At 38.3% G+C, this 15,772-nt stretch overlaps 1 protein-coding gene across 1 annotated transcript in view; it reads right to left on the reverse strand.

Annotated features, from left to right (window-relative positions):
* Window positions 1-15,772, reverse strand: part of grid2ipb (glutamate receptor, ionotropic, delta 2 (Grid2) interacting protein, b) — a 47,040-nt gene that overhangs the window by 19,501 nt on the left and 11,767 nt on the right. Inside the window, 5 exon segments of the mRNA XM_055150255.1 lie at window positions 304-459; window positions 1,238-1,393; window positions 3,317-3,386; window positions 7,797-7,882; window positions 11,016-11,312. Coding sequence (XP_055006230.1) covers window positions 304-459; window positions 1,238-1,393; window positions 3,317-3,386; window positions 7,797-7,882; window positions 11,016-11,312 — 765 coding nt within the window.

Here is a 15,772-nt window from a genome sequence, read left to right on the forward strand (position 1 = left end):
TGGTGACGCCTACATAACCAGTTCATCTGTATTTCATGTTGCCATTCCCTATGCTTTCCTCTGCAGTGGAACAACTCCCTACTGCGGCCCTCCTCTGTACGCAGTATACTGTAAAAGTACAGTTTCCACGGCAACGGTTAATTCCTTCTTAAACTTTTTACTTGTCAACTTTGGAGGAAGAAGAAGAGGGCAGATACTGTGGCTATTAAGTAATTGGCTTGTTATAGCAGCATCATGCCGTAATTTGTTCACAGTTAGGAGTGATTAAAAGTTATAGTGTTTAGTATTGTAGTTTTAACTTACCTGTGCTGGAAGAAGGTCTCCAGAGCTTTGCAGACGTTGTATCGTTCTTGAATGGTCAGAAGATGTTCGAGTTGTTGGCTAAAGGTGCGGCCGTGGACTTTGATGCTCGGAGGGAGGATCTCTGCCACCCACTGTAAGGAGCTGAGAGCAGGAGATCTATGGAGCAGATGGAAGATGGTTACATTGACTAGTTACATAACAATTAAGTACCAGTAATATGAAACCACTCAAGATTTTTTTTAATCAACTTATTAACTATTTATTTGTCAATAAGGGTATGTGTATTTTTGTGTTTTCTAAACCATGTACACATTTGACTTCATAATTTGAAACGATAACTATAAGTCATCTGAAAATTATAAATAGTAGCTTTATTATTATTTATTATTTATAATAACTCCCTATTTACAGCCTTAATAGAGCATAAAGAAAGACTTAATTCACAAAGAAAAAAAAAGTATCAACAATGATTCAGGGGTTAGGAGGAGGATTAAGTAGTTACTAAGCCTGAATTATACCTAATACACTATTTCTTTCAAATTAAGGCTTTGTTCATACTTTATTAAGTGTTACAAATAGTTTTTTAAAAAGTAAAGTAAAAAAGCTGTATAACCTTCTCGGACCCAGGCTATAATGCATGAATCTCAAAAATGTCCCAAAAAGCTAGGGTTATGTAAACAAAAATCTGCTGATCAATGTGTATCTGATTCCTTTCCACCAGAGAATATGGCATCACAAAAGATCTGCAGCTGACACAGCGACTTTTGGGGACTTTGTGATCTATCAGTGTTACGAGAACAATGGTGCAGTGGAAAGAATACAATTACAGATACTCGCACCATATATCTTACCTGTAGTTGAATGAATCCTTTTGTCAGACGCTCACTTAAAACAGAGATACTATGCCCTAATTCTTCACATTGGTGGTACAAACCTGGATCGTGGCAGGGTGCTAGTGGCCACAGGGCTGGGTGTGTCCTCTGTCTCCATGTGCTCAGGTGAATAGTCTATAGACCCCTCCTCTACGACCAGGGTGGGAGCTGCTCCACTGCCCTGAAGCATGGACACCACCTTCTCATGAGAGCAGTTCCTACAACCACAACAATACAGAATTGTCATGAGTTAAATAAAGCAAAAGCATAAGTTCAACCAGGAAAAGAAAATTTCCTATTTTCTTACCACCCCATGTCTCCTGTCTGCCATTACTGGACAAATTATAGCTTGTGATTTAATTTGTGTCACATTTTTAATTAATTTTTTTGTCCAACTAAGGTTATTTATTGAAAGTTTATCTAATGTTGTAATACTACCCTTTGTACTTTACCTTACAATGTTCTATGTTGTGGGACAATTAAAGCCGCAGATTTTCAAACAGTGTAATGAAGTAAACATAGTTAAATCTACTCAAATTGCCCCGAGTTCTCACAAACCTTTTAGCGCATTGTTAATATTCACACAGCAGTCTGATTTTGTCACAAAGAGCTGCTTACACAATACACTCTAAGGGGAGAAACACAACATGTACTCATTAGCAAGAAAAAAGTCAGTAACCTATCTTAGAGGTTTCTTGCATTGCTACCAGCCTGTTTATCCTTTCATATTTAAATACACTGTCTTTTCTTCCATGTGTGACACAGCAGCAGAATCATCAGCCACTGCAGCCTCTCCATCTTCACAGCTATCAAAAAAGCTATCATTCTTTCCTTTCTTTCCTTTTTGTTGACATTGCTACCAATCAGAATCCAACCAAAGTATAACCCATCTATCCAAATATACATAATGCCTCATTTTGTCTCTCCTGGTTGAAAACATATACAGTACATTACATAACGGACACATTTTTAACCTTGGTATTAATCTGATATATGTTTCGCTAATTTCCTCCAACTGCCCTGACACTGTGAGCCCAGGGAAATTATGCAGCGCCAATCACATAATAAATTACATCATATGGCTATCAAGGTGAGGCATGAGTAATACTATTTGTTCTCACAGTATTTGCTACACCGGATGGAACGAATTATGTAATATATTTGATTTTATAAGCACAGTTCAGTTTCATCCACGATGCTCCTACATCTTTTAAAATCGTGAAAGGTCGGAAAGTTGAGAAGTCAGTGACTGAAGTTACAAAGTTTTTCTTATGCAATTGTTGTCAAATAAGAAGGCTAAACTTATCCATTTCATCTTTAAAGGTGCATTGTGTAACTTTTCTGATGGAGAGTCCGTCAAGTGCTTTTCTCCAAGAAGATATTATTGCCTTGTCTGGAATGTTTCACAGTATGATTCTATCTTCATGGAGACCAAATCAGACCAAGTTACAGATCAGATCTGTGGAGAGGCGACCCTGTTCACAGTCAGAATGCCTCTTTTTCTAGGTATATTTGAGCTTTAAATCCACCTATAATTGAACAAATGTAAGGTAGAGCTGTTTAATATCATACTGTGGAACATTCCAGGCAGAGCAATGGCATATCCATAAAAACAAGCAGGTAACGGACTCTCCACCAGAAAAGTTTAAAATCAACCAAATTCAACCACTTATTACTTCAATTTGATAAATTTTGTTGTTTTAGGTAAGCCCCAAATGTCTGGAAAAGTTGATAATCAATGAGAGGGTAGCTATTTGAAATCGGGTCAATATTATAGTCACCGGAAGCGCATCCAGTGTAAAATTTGCAGAATCTCAAAATGTATCTTTTCCTTAATGACGCTTAAGAGTACAGGAAATTCTTAAAATTTAAGTGCAGGAAACATAGACAGTTATGATGTGTTAATGCATTTTTAAACAGACAGTTTTAGTTTTTAGTCACAGATCACACATTTCTTCTCCCAAGTGACAAGATGCACCAAGTAAAAAAAATAATCTTTTGTTTCGATGGATTAAGTGCTTCAGTCGCTGCTATTTTTCAACCTAAATGTGATGAAGTGTCTCTGCCCACACAGCCTTTTAAGTACTGGCTTTATTTCCTCATATTAGTGTATTATTTGTCATTATCCAACAGGAACACACCTCATGTCGAGCCCATTGAGAAACAAGATTTTGTCGCCAGGTTTCAGTCCACACTCTTCGGCAGGACTATCTGAAAGACAAAGGTGACAAATAAGCTGTTACATCACGCTGAGGGGTTTTGCATGTATATCTACGACAGAATAGACACATTAGTAAACACAGCATGATAGCATAAGTTTAGATCATGAAAAAATACAAGATGGATTTAAACAACACATTTTTATCAACCTTCGTTAGTTCAGAATGATTGATTCATTGTTTTTTTAATGGAGTTTGTGCCAAGGGAGAAACAATAATCATACACATACTACATATAAATTGTAAACAACAGAAAAGCACATTTCTCGAAAAAGAAGTGGGAAGAAGAAAAACTTAAATTAACCCACCCCTGTTCTTACTGAAGCCTAACGTGCATAACAAAGCTTCAGACAGGGCAGTGCCTCCAATTAGCATCACTCCCCAGGCAATGCAGATGATCACGTATCATATTCATGTTGTCACTATACAAACATTTCAAACTTGATTTCAATACTAAGGAATAGACTTGATACTCAATGCCAATTCTGATAGCACAATGATAATAAAAAAAAAAACACTCTTTCTTGAGACAACAGAATGTGATTTTCAATATTTGATCATAGTACTTTTCTTTATATTACCACATGGCCTTATACTTGTTCTGATACAGCTCAAGATTATTCTAACTAAATACTTGTTTTAATATTGATCAGTATATGCTTTCCATATTTTTGACAACATTAATACAAATAACAAAAAGTCTGGTGAGGTAAAAATGTGTAAACAGACACAGAGAGATATGCAAAGGCAGATGTTGGTAATAAGATGCTGTCAATCTGTTTGTGGCACTGAAGGAGCCAACAGCAGCATAGATGAGCAGGACACTAAAGCCTGTTGCGTAACACAGCCCTGTCAAAACACTCCCTGGTGGAATCCTGGTGACTGCAGAGAGCCTGTCCACCAGCCTCCGTATCTGTCAACCACTTTGAATTCAGCATTGTTTTCGCCCAAAGATGTGGCATAATAAACTGGTTACAGACAATAAGGCAGACTTTCTATCTAAGCGGGATATTGCACTAGCTGTTTCTAGCTTATCCTTAAAAAACCTGTCTTTCAGTTGATTTTTCCATCGTGATTTTTGCTGTCAAGTTAAGGGACATTTTTAATAACTATCATTAAAGGGTCTATATTATGCTATTTTATGATTTGTTATAATGCTGTTTCCTCATCAAAAATATACCTGGAATTGTGTTTTGTTTCATTAACACATTTAACACACAAATCCTCCATATTTAGGCTGAGTTCTTCTCTCAAACACGAAACACTCTACCTTGTGATGTCATGCGGTAATACAGAAAGTGCTCCACTGTGTTTTTAAAGTCCATACACATTCACTAGTATAATTTTTTGTCCTGGAATAGCCGATCTCTACTGAACAAAACAGAATTCCAGTTATGTTTTTATTTTATTTGTATATAAAATGTTATCTTATTGCTTTGCTTGTATTGTCCAACGGTATGGTGTTACTTCTATCTCTATGGAGACAAGCAGATGACCCAACCAAGGCCAGGTAACAGGTCTGATCTGCGGAGAGGTAACATCATTTACAGTAAGAATGCTGTTGTTTTTAAATGCCTGCAATGGAATAAATTCAAAATACATAATTGTAAAAATGGTATATTTTAAGGAAGGATAACCAACTGTATACCGTTTCATACATGCTTTACTGTACAGACATGACAAAATACATGGTTTTGTGGTTGGCTAATTTGGGGGTTTTATAGAGCCAGTTTGCCACACTCTTACTAGAAGTCCTTTTTCCTTGACTAATTGAACAACATTTTACATTTTGCTGAAGGGTTGAACGTTTTGGGAAAAATATCAAATGAATTTAAATTTTCAGACAAGCATTGCGGTTGCAATTATGTTTGTGATTTATGTTTTAATAAAGGGATTCTGTTCAAAGTTCAGCTTTTAAACGCGCCCAGAAGACAGACAAAAGCATGAACTGAAAATGAATACAAAAACATTTCAAAACATGTCTATTCAGATCTAAACTAAAGGATTAGCAGTTTTTATGTAGAGGAAGACAGGGTATTTAGTTGTTTCTGGAGGAAATTATAGAACTTCCAAAATGTCATCATTCACTCTGCGATTTCGATTGCAATTACTCTTGAAACCCTAGTGCACATCTCTGCCCTCTCTCCGCAGTTAAACCCTCTCAGAGCAGATCACGACGCGAGACATGCCAGCCGCCCCCCGCTTCTCCATCACAGCCTCCATCACAGCCTCCATACGGCCCACTGAGTCAGGCAGCGGCCGGGGAGAGTGGGAGAGGGAGGGGGCGGGCACCATGGCGTCATCCTCCGACACAAACATAACACGCACCTAAAAAAACTGCTAATTCTCTCAACTTCACTAGATTACCCTGAAATAATTAATCCAACCTTTATTACGTTTATTTAATGGCAGAACGCTTTAAAGTTTACAGCCCACACCAAAATTAAGCTGTAATCATTTCTACACAATGCAATTAGTTCAATCAATTCCTTATTTCATATCTAGATGAAAATCAAACGTTATAAGGACTACCATAATGTCAATACATAATTAATGTACTTTACAAATAGCACTACTGGTGGAAAAAAGTCATATAAACATAGTCAGTGAAGTGGAACACAGATAGCTAGAAGCGCACTAGGCGGTTGACAGCTAATATTGTAGTCATGAGCAAAAATCTGTTCAGAATTCAGTAGTGATTAATTTGCCAATGAAAACATGTGATTTCTCATTCGTAGCCAAACTGGGCATCAACGAAAGAAAAAAAAGAAAGAAAAAATAGACATGCTCTGTTCTGTTAAACTCACAGTACAAACAACTCCAAAAGTATCAAAAATCAGATCCTTTTGATACTAAAGCTAGTATCGAAACTAGATACTTATTTGATCAAGTATCAATACAAAAAAAGTTACATTACATGACAATCTTTCCTGAATAGCTTTAGAATGATCTTGAGCTGTATCAGAACAAGTATAAGAGCACATAGACTAGTACACAAACGTGGATCACTATAGAACTTAGAACGGAAGAATTACATAGATATAAAGCCACATGTAAGATAAAAGAAAGTATACTGTGATTTAATGTTGAAAATGACATTCTATAGTCTAAACAAAGAGTAAATTATCATCGATACGAATTTCTTAGTATCCAAATTTCCAAGACAGTCAAAATGTCTTTGAATTTTTTTTTTAAATAAACAGACTGGAAATGTGAATACAAAATAATAGTACCTCTTTCTTAATTATTACTATGTGGTGTCATCAAGATTATGCTAAAACAGGGGTCTCCATCCTGTAGTTCGGGAGCTACGGGTAGCTTCCCTTCCAAGTAGCTCGCCAAGGTATTTCTGAATTATATGTATTGTGCTGAGTAAGTCAAATTTGATTTATTAAATGCCTTTTACTTTTGTACATATATCATTTTGATGCCTAACTTTTTGCAGTAATAAAATAATGATAATGGTTTATGTTTTATAGGCATCTAACTGTACCTCAGGACATGGCTCTTATATTTACTAAATTTCTTGTGACTGCTAAAACTAGTAGCTCTCTGGCATTTTTATTTTGTAAAAGTAGCTCACCAGAGGAAAAAGGCTGGAGACTCCTGTTCTAAAACTATTCAGAACCCAATTTGCCCGATACTTGTTCCAGTGAGTATCTCGATTCAGTACTTTTGTTTTTAGTATCCATTAATACCTTAACAATCATAACATCAACACAACAAGAATGGCACATTTCACATCAATGTGACCAAGATGTTCTATTTGGATCTGGAACAACATGCTAAGGCTACCACAGCAACTACTACATATGGCCTTGAGGTCGATTTTCTAGAAAAATCCAGTACATGTAACTGTTCATTCACACTCATTCACGGCGGGACCCTAATTAACCTTTATATATATATATATCTTTGGACTCTGAGAGGAAGCTTGGATGTGTCGACAGGGCATGTGGATTAAATGGACGACCTCCTTGCTGTGTGTGCTCCCAATTAAAAAAGAACCAAAAAAATGTTCTATAATATTGAATACTTATCCAGTTGCGTCATCTGTTTTCTTTACATTGTCCTGCCTGTCACTACAGCTAACAAAGAGAAGAATTGACTCATAGCTATTGTACCATTGTTGCCCTGTCATTGAACGGAATGTACCAAAACAAGAATATTTTATGTAACACTTGTACAAAGGGTCTACATTTTAAAGCAGATCTATTGACTGAAAGTGTCTCTCCTGAGCTTGCCGTGTTGAGTGGTCCCCTTATAACTGGTGAGTCAGACACATCCATATTAGTACATTTTGCAGATTTTACCGCATTTCCCACAATGAACCTGTGCGCCGACAAAAGACCATTTTTGGGTCAGACGGTATTGAGGTGGGCAGACGGGACGGCGACAGTACCTGGGATGACAGAATCGATGGAAACAGGAGCGTGGCCTCGAAGTGTGAATCCGAATGTCTTCTTTCCCCGGTAGACACGGACAATTCTGCACGAGAGATAAGATTATTCATTATTATTATAAATTTGTGTAATATAAGACCTTTAAATGTAAAGGGTAAAGGTATAATGCCTTCTTTCTCTAGATGTTATTAGTTTGCCTGAAATGTTCCACAGTTTCCAGTTAAACTTAACTATCCATGGAACCAAGCAGTTGACATCACTAGGCTAAGTTACAAGTTAGATCTGTGTCAAGGCAATCCCACAAACAGTAAGAATGTGTGTCTTTCAATATTCTTTTTAAAATAAATAAACCCTGTAATTGAATAAATGCAGATAGTAAAGTATACCTAGCTAACATTCCAGGCAAAGAAATAACATCTAAATAGAGAAAAGCAGGTGTCAGACTACCCACCACAAAAGTTACACCTTTAGTACAAATTTAAAGAACAAACATAAAATAAAATGAATGTTAGAAATGCCAATCATTATTTGGCAATTGCTTGTGTTGTGATGTCTGCTCTCAAATTTCCTGAAAATTATTAGAGGAGCAAAACACTCAAACAGATCTCAAAATTTGCATAGTGTCCGATAAATCATTTCAGTGAATAGTTTTCTTGGCTTTCTTTTACCCATTGACACTGTCGCTGCATAATTAAACTGGCTGCTCATTCTGAAAAGCATCATTGTCATTGCATTCATTAACACTCATTTCTGAATTGGACACCCTCGATTACAATGGAAGCCAAGCAGATCAGAAAATTTGAGCTTTTATTTGAGCGAGTGTCCGAGTGGAGCGTGTGACAGGGACAGTGCTGGTGTATGGGCAGCTGGCTCAAAGGCCTGTTGAATCGTCTGTTCTGTTGTTTTCACACGTCACTTCCTGTCCGTGGGAGTCTCACCCAGAGGAGATGTGACGCTCGCCAGTCCTCCTGCTGTCAGTGCCATCATGGGCTGTTTGTGAGCTCCGTAACTAATTACGCACAGATAACTACTACTACTAAGTCTGTTTTGATAAAGTTAAGGAAGTATACTGTACATGAGACAGATCTGGAACCTTGTTTCTATCTCAAAAGAAAATTACAGGGGCACTATGTTGCTTTTTAGGTGGGAGGTTACCTTGTTTTCTCCTAGAAGATGTTATTCCTTTGTCTGGAATGTTCAGTAGCATGGCCTTAAACTTAATATTGCATTTGATCAACTGCAAATAATTTTATTGCACTAAAACACCTTGAAAACACGCATTCTTATTGTAAGCAGGGTCTCTAAACAGATTCGAACTGTAATTTGGCCTGGTGGCATTGCCTGCTTGTTTTTAAGGAAGGTGGACAAGTTTAAAGCCATACTGTGAAACATTCTAGGCAAAACAATAACAAAACAAGAGGCAGACCCATCAAAAACAAATAATAAATAAAGTATAATATTCATGGAAAAAGTGCAAAATGCAATACAGTATTCATGGAAACAAAATAGACAGGGTTTAAGGTTCTGATTTTGGTCTTTTTTTTGTTGTTGTTTCTTTTATTTTTTTAGACATAGTTCATGGTGAATTAAGTCATTTGCCCTTTTGTTTTTATGTATTTTCATGTGTTGAAATGTATCACATCATTTATATATATATATATGTATATATTTTTTTTTGCAATATTTATACATTTAAAAAGTATTTGACCAGACAGATGAATCCATTTAGTCCAAATGGATACCCTCGACATTTTAGAGATAAGTGGACTCTCCGCTAAGATCAAACCTTCACACCGTCTATCCACGGGAGGTTGCCATAGCAATGACTCAAGGCAGTGCTGCTTCGTATGTAAACAGGCTGAGACTAAAAAAGATGAAGCGGTTGCAAAAACAAAAAAAACAAAAAACAAAAACAGACGAGTCAATTTGGTGATAGGGTCTTATGTAATGAAAGTCAAACAAATGGGTGGATGGGGTGTTCTGAGCAGAGATAGCTCATGTGAGGGAGTTTCACCACAGCATTTGCCTTAAGCACATTTGAATAAGCATCAAAGCCATACATTATATTTTAAGACACATTACATAACAGCAAATAATCTGTCAGTTACTACACAGCAATCTTTACATTGGGAGCGTCAATACAAGGTTTAAGTGATTAAGACACATTTATAGAATTCAATAACTACAGATACAATTGTGTGAACAGCAAATGAATGCATTTAACATCTTATTTATAGGTTTACTCAACTATTACTAGACCTATAAGCCCTTTTGGAAGCTTTGGAAATCTTGCTAATACGGGTATCTGTTTTTTGTTTTCTATGTTACTTGCCATTGAATTTGCACCTGGGATCTGGACTTGTTGTACTGAACGAGACTGATCATTTGAAGAAGCTGTGTGGGAGTGCAGTACCACCAGAGTGATCCCAGAATAAGCCCTAGTGACGTGTCATTAATTGGCCAGTATGTAGGAGGAAAAGGGCCGTGTACAGACAAATAATGGGCTACCACGTCTGACCAATAATATGTGTTCTATGTTGTTTTTAGCCCACAGTGGACTGTTTCAAAGGGCTTCCTAACTCTTTTTTTAATTTGTTATATGTGCTTTCATTTGTAATGAACAAATCAGATAATTGTGTTGTTTTGTTAACTCTTTAGAAACTTTTTAGTTAAAAAATATACAAAATAACAACAAATGCCTGCTATTGTCATTTTATGAACCACAAAAAAAAAAAAAACACATAATATTGGTGCTTTGCTAAGATTGTAAAATGACTCATTCATGAGAAATTGCTTTGTACTATAAAGTATGTCTGATGTTTGAACATGATAACATCTACCATAGTAACTTGCTTCATGTAACCTTTCTGGTGGAGAGACTGCCTAGTTTCCAGGGAGATTGTTTTGCTTTGTCTGGAATGTTCCACAGTATAGCAATAAAAATATCTATCTCCAGAGAAAAAACTGCAAATGCCACCAGACCAAGATCTGTGGAGAGGAGACCCCACTCATAGAATGTTTTTAAAGGTATTTTTGACCAATAAAATCAAACGGAAACTTCATGAAAAACTACATGTTACATTAAGTTTAATAGCACACTGTGGAACATTCCAGGCCCTGGAAAAGTTACAAAATGCACAATAAGCATCATTTCATCTTCCCTTATACCATATCACAATCCCACTTGTTGCTTACTTTTCGCCACTATATAAACTCACCTCTGATTGGGTCCCACTGGAGGATGTGTGGGTATTCCTGGCACAGACTTCCGGTGCCTCCTGTCCCGGTCCCTTTCTCTCTCCCTGTCTGGGCCCCTCTCCCCGGCCTCCCCTCCCTCACGGGGCAAGGAGCTGGCCCGTTTGGAGCCATGGTGGCGATCGGAGTGATCCTCGCTCCTGCTGCGGCGGAGTCGTCCCTGTGGCTCGCTGATGCTCTTACTGCGGCACAGCTTGTTGATAACGTTCTGGTTCACGGCGTCGTCAAAGCGCTGCCGGTGCTTCTTGGGAATGAAGATTCTTGCAAGCATTATTGAAGAAAACAAACAAAAGCGTATTTATGTAAAGTGGAGGTGAGTCGCAGTCCAATTAGATGAAGAGAGGAAAAGTGAGGGGACAGACTTTACAGATCCCCATCGCGACAAAGCAACAAGTTAGACATCCAGCATTAGTTTAGAGAGAGCATGTTATCACCGTTCAACTGATTTCTCGATGAAAAAAAGTATAGTCAGGTAAGTGCTGTCCAAGAGAAGAAAAGAATATGAAGCCAGTTACAGATAGAGAGAAGAAACAACAGTGAGTAGATATTGCAGTGAGTGTGTGGCTTCTGCTGCAGTGTAGGGCATCAGAGCCAGAATACAGCAAAAGGTGTGGGAGTGAGCGTGCATGGGATTTCTCCTCTCTCTTTCCTCTCTCTCTCTCTATTGCTCTCTCTTTCTGTATCTTCATCTAGAGCGTTCTATTCTCACTCTCTCTGCTCGCTCCCACACTTCCGTCGACGCGTCATCTTCCGTGCTGCTTTACTGATCTGAACATGGATGGGGAGCTGTCATCTTTACACCCAAGACATTTTGTAACCGCTGAATTTTGTCAAAAGCACTCAGCAAAGGCTCTTGTTTTTATACAAAAAGAGCTAGACTGTTGTCATTTAGCTTGGTACATTGGAGCACTGAAATTTGGTGAAATGTCCTTCACCCTCACCTGCTTGTCATTCATGGAGGTGCTGCTTTGCCTGGAATATTCCACAGCATAGCATTAAACCTATTTAACTCCACTGAGACAAGCAGCTGATTAAAATAAATTCCAAGTCAGACTGCGGAGAGGAGACCCCACTCAGACTGCATGTTTTCAAGGTATATTATAGCAATAAATACACCTGTAATAGAATAAAAAGCAAGGTAGATTTGTTTTGAGGCCATACTCTGGAACATTCCAGTCAAAACAATAACATCGCCATGGAAACCAGCATGAGGCAGGAAAGTTACACTACCAGCACCAATTACTTAACCACCCAAATGATTCCTGCTTCCAGTATAGTAGTATAGAAGTATAGTCGTATATATTCTTTCTGTTCCTATTCAAATAAAATAAGACACAGCCATACAGCCTATAGTATAAACAGCATCTTACTCATTCCTGGCAGTCTGTTATGCACTGCCCTTTGTGCGTGTCACATCTTAGCCTTGTACATGCTGTGCAGTATGGGAACATGTATGTGTAGTGGTGCTTGTACACAAAAATAAGCTATTGAGTTGTCAAGCCCCCCTAGTACACAACAGATAAGTACTATTCGTTTAACTAAGCATCACTGCCAAGTAAACAAGACAACCTCCCACACACATTTGTACACTTCTGAGGAGATATTAACACAAAAACAACACATTTTTAAGGATCATTCTACATGACACGAACTTTAAAGGTGCAGTATGTAAAATTCCAGTGGAGAGTCAGTCATCTGCTTGTCTCTATGGAAATGTTATTGCTTTGCCTGGAATGTTACACAGTATGGCATTAAAGTTATCTATTTCCACTGACAGATATAGGTGTTAGACAGGACACAAAACCAAGTATTTCATTAACAATCAAATCATTAAATAAATCCAAGATATGTCAGTTGAATGCCATACTGTGGAACATTTCGAGTGAAACAATAACATCTCAAGTGAAACAATAACATGGCAGACGCTCCATCAGTTGCATACTGCATCTTTAAGACCAAGTTGGCTCAAATTTGTTCTTTCATGGGAGCTAGCTCACATCACAAAGTTACAATGACAACATAGTGCAACAAATATGAGCTTTCTATAAAATTCCTTGATGACAGCAGCAGAAAGCAAAACTCCATGTTTGGTGAAACGCGACAGCACCGCGTGAGAACTGACTGAAACATGGTCCAGCTACATTTTGTACAAACAGCTATTTTGTTTGCCACCTACACCAGTCTGTTGGATCTTGGGTGTCTCAAACGCTGCTGATCAGATGAATCAGCTTGGAGCAGACAGAGACGGAGGTGAGCTCTGTGTGAAAAACAACAAGTGTCAAGCAATTTTACTGTTTACCTTTAGCTGTTTACCAACAGCTTACGAACTTTCTCCAAATGAACAACTCTTTGATGTTTTCCAGTCAGGTTTTAGAGCCCACCACAGCACTGAACTGCTCTTATCAAGGTGACATGAATCCGCCTGAACACTGATGCAGGCAAAGTCTCAGTCTTGATCTGTTAATCTGAGTGCTGCTTTTGACACTGTGATCATGGATCCTCTTACAGAGACTAGAGGACTGGGTGGGCATCTCTGGTAGCTAAACTGGTTCAAGTCCTATCTAGAAGACAGGAAGTATTTTGTTGAAATTGGAAACTGTGTCTCAATGACATGGCCCTGACCTGTGGGGTGCCTCAGGGGTCAATCCTGGGCCCCCTGTGTTCAAACATGCTGCCCAAGTTATAAGCAGCAATAACTGTCGTCAATTATGCAGATGACACTCAATCTACGTCTCTTGGCAGCAGGAGACTATGACATGAGCACTTGGTCACTGCATCCACAGATCAGTGGGTGGATGCAAAACAACTTTCTCCAGCTAAACTGACAAGACTGAAGTCAGTGTTTGGTCCACAGAAACAAAGGGACAGTGTCAGCAGTCACCTCCAGTCTCTCGCTCTAAAACCTTCAAATCAGGCAAGAAATCTAGGGGTAATAATGGACTCAGACTTGAACTTTAACAGTCACATAAAATCAATAACATCTGCAGCCTTTTACCATCTAAAAAACATAGCAAAAATCAAAGGTTTACTGTCTAAAGCAGACTTGGAGAAACTTATCCATGCGTTTGTCTCCAGTAGGTTAGACTACTGTAATGGTCTGCTCACTGGTCTCTCCAAACGAGCTGTGAGACAGCTGCAGAACATCCAGAACGCTGCAGCTCGGGTCCTTACTCGAACTAGGAAGTACGAGCACATAAGTCCTGTGCTCAGGTCTCTGCACTGGCTTCCTGTGCCTCAGAGAATAGACTTTAAAGCAGCTCTACTTGTGTACAAGTCTCTCCATGGCCGAGCACCAAAGTACATCTGTGACATGTTAGTGTCATATGAACCATCTCGCACTCTGAGGACCTCAAGGACCGGCCTCCTGCTGGTGCAGAGTCAGAACTAAAACAAGGGGAGTCAGCGTTTCAGGTTCATGCAGCTAAAACCTGGAACAGTCTTCCTGAACATGTGAGACAGACCTCTTCTGTGACGCTGTTTAAATCCAGCTCAAAACATTTCTGTTTAACTGTGCATATAACTGAGGTTTTCATTGCACTCTTCTCTCCAATTTAGTCTCTCTTTTTTAATTTTAATCTCATGATTATTTATGTTTTGATTTGTTTTTATTATGATTTTAATGTATTTCTGTAAAACTTTGAATTACTTTGTGTACAATTGTGCTATACAAATAAACTTGCCTAAACTTGCCAATTAGCTCAAAACATGCTCCACACGGGACATACACTGGAGATGTCAACACAGGCTCATTAAGGAGCCGGATAAGGACGTGTCGTAGCTAAATACAGCAACTGGGCCACTTTTATTTGACAGGTGAACAAAGCGCACCTGTCGTCACTTTCCTAGCTCATTTATTATTACTGTTCTTTTCTCTCATGCAAAACAGCACTTGGGAGCATTTACAGTCACTTAGCAAAGTAGCGTAGCATCACCTGGCTGCTTTAATTGGGTTAAGGCTTACAAGAATATTACATAAACGTTGATAGTAGTTACAGTAGTCATGAGTAATAATGCAAGAGTTAGCCTAAGAGCGGATATTACATTTCTAGCAAATAAAACTACTGCACATCACATTAGGTTTGTGAATTTGTAGTATACTGTTTTGTATCCTGCTTTTGTAAACTAACATGCAGGAGCATGGGTGACATCTGAGTCTAGGACAGGATTGTACTGCTACTTATAAGGAGGGTTCAAATATCTCAAACATGCATGGATGACCTCCTCAGGCATGGTTTTGGTGAAGGAACAACATTATAACATGGTAGAAAGCTCCAAAAAGTCCAAAAAGTTGCATTGCATAATACCCCCTGTGTCAGAAAACACTGATATGATTTGAAAACTCCCGAAACTCGTCTGAAATAAATACATTGTTTGGAATCATTTTGACCTATGTTTTTGTGGGAGCTGCAGTTTTGGAGTGGGGGTGGACTGTCAAAAATTCATTTATTGCAGTATAGCTTATTTGAAATTGCCATTTTTGTGTTTTTGAACTTTCAGTGATGTTCATGCAATAATTTACATACAAATTTACATTGTTCAAACAACCTAGCTTTCTTGTATGCTATTTGTACACTCTCCCTAGATCAAGAGTGCACTGTCACATAAGGGAGAAAGTCTGACTAAAGTCTTTCATTTTCCGATGTAGGCCGAGTATTATTAGCTTCCTGTCACAGTCTCAGCTGATTTTGAGGTGGCCCTGGCTCGACAAAACTGTCTAAAA

This window comes from Boleophthalmus pectinirostris, unplaced genomic scaffold, assembly GCF_026225935.1.
Source record: "Boleophthalmus pectinirostris isolate CB_2022bp ecotype Guang Dong unplaced genomic scaffold, ASM2622593v1 HiC_scaffold_14, whole genome shotgun sequence".
Taxonomy (NCBI): domain Eukaryota; kingdom Metazoa; phylum Chordata; class Actinopteri; order Gobiiformes; family Gobiidae; genus Boleophthalmus; species Boleophthalmus pectinirostris.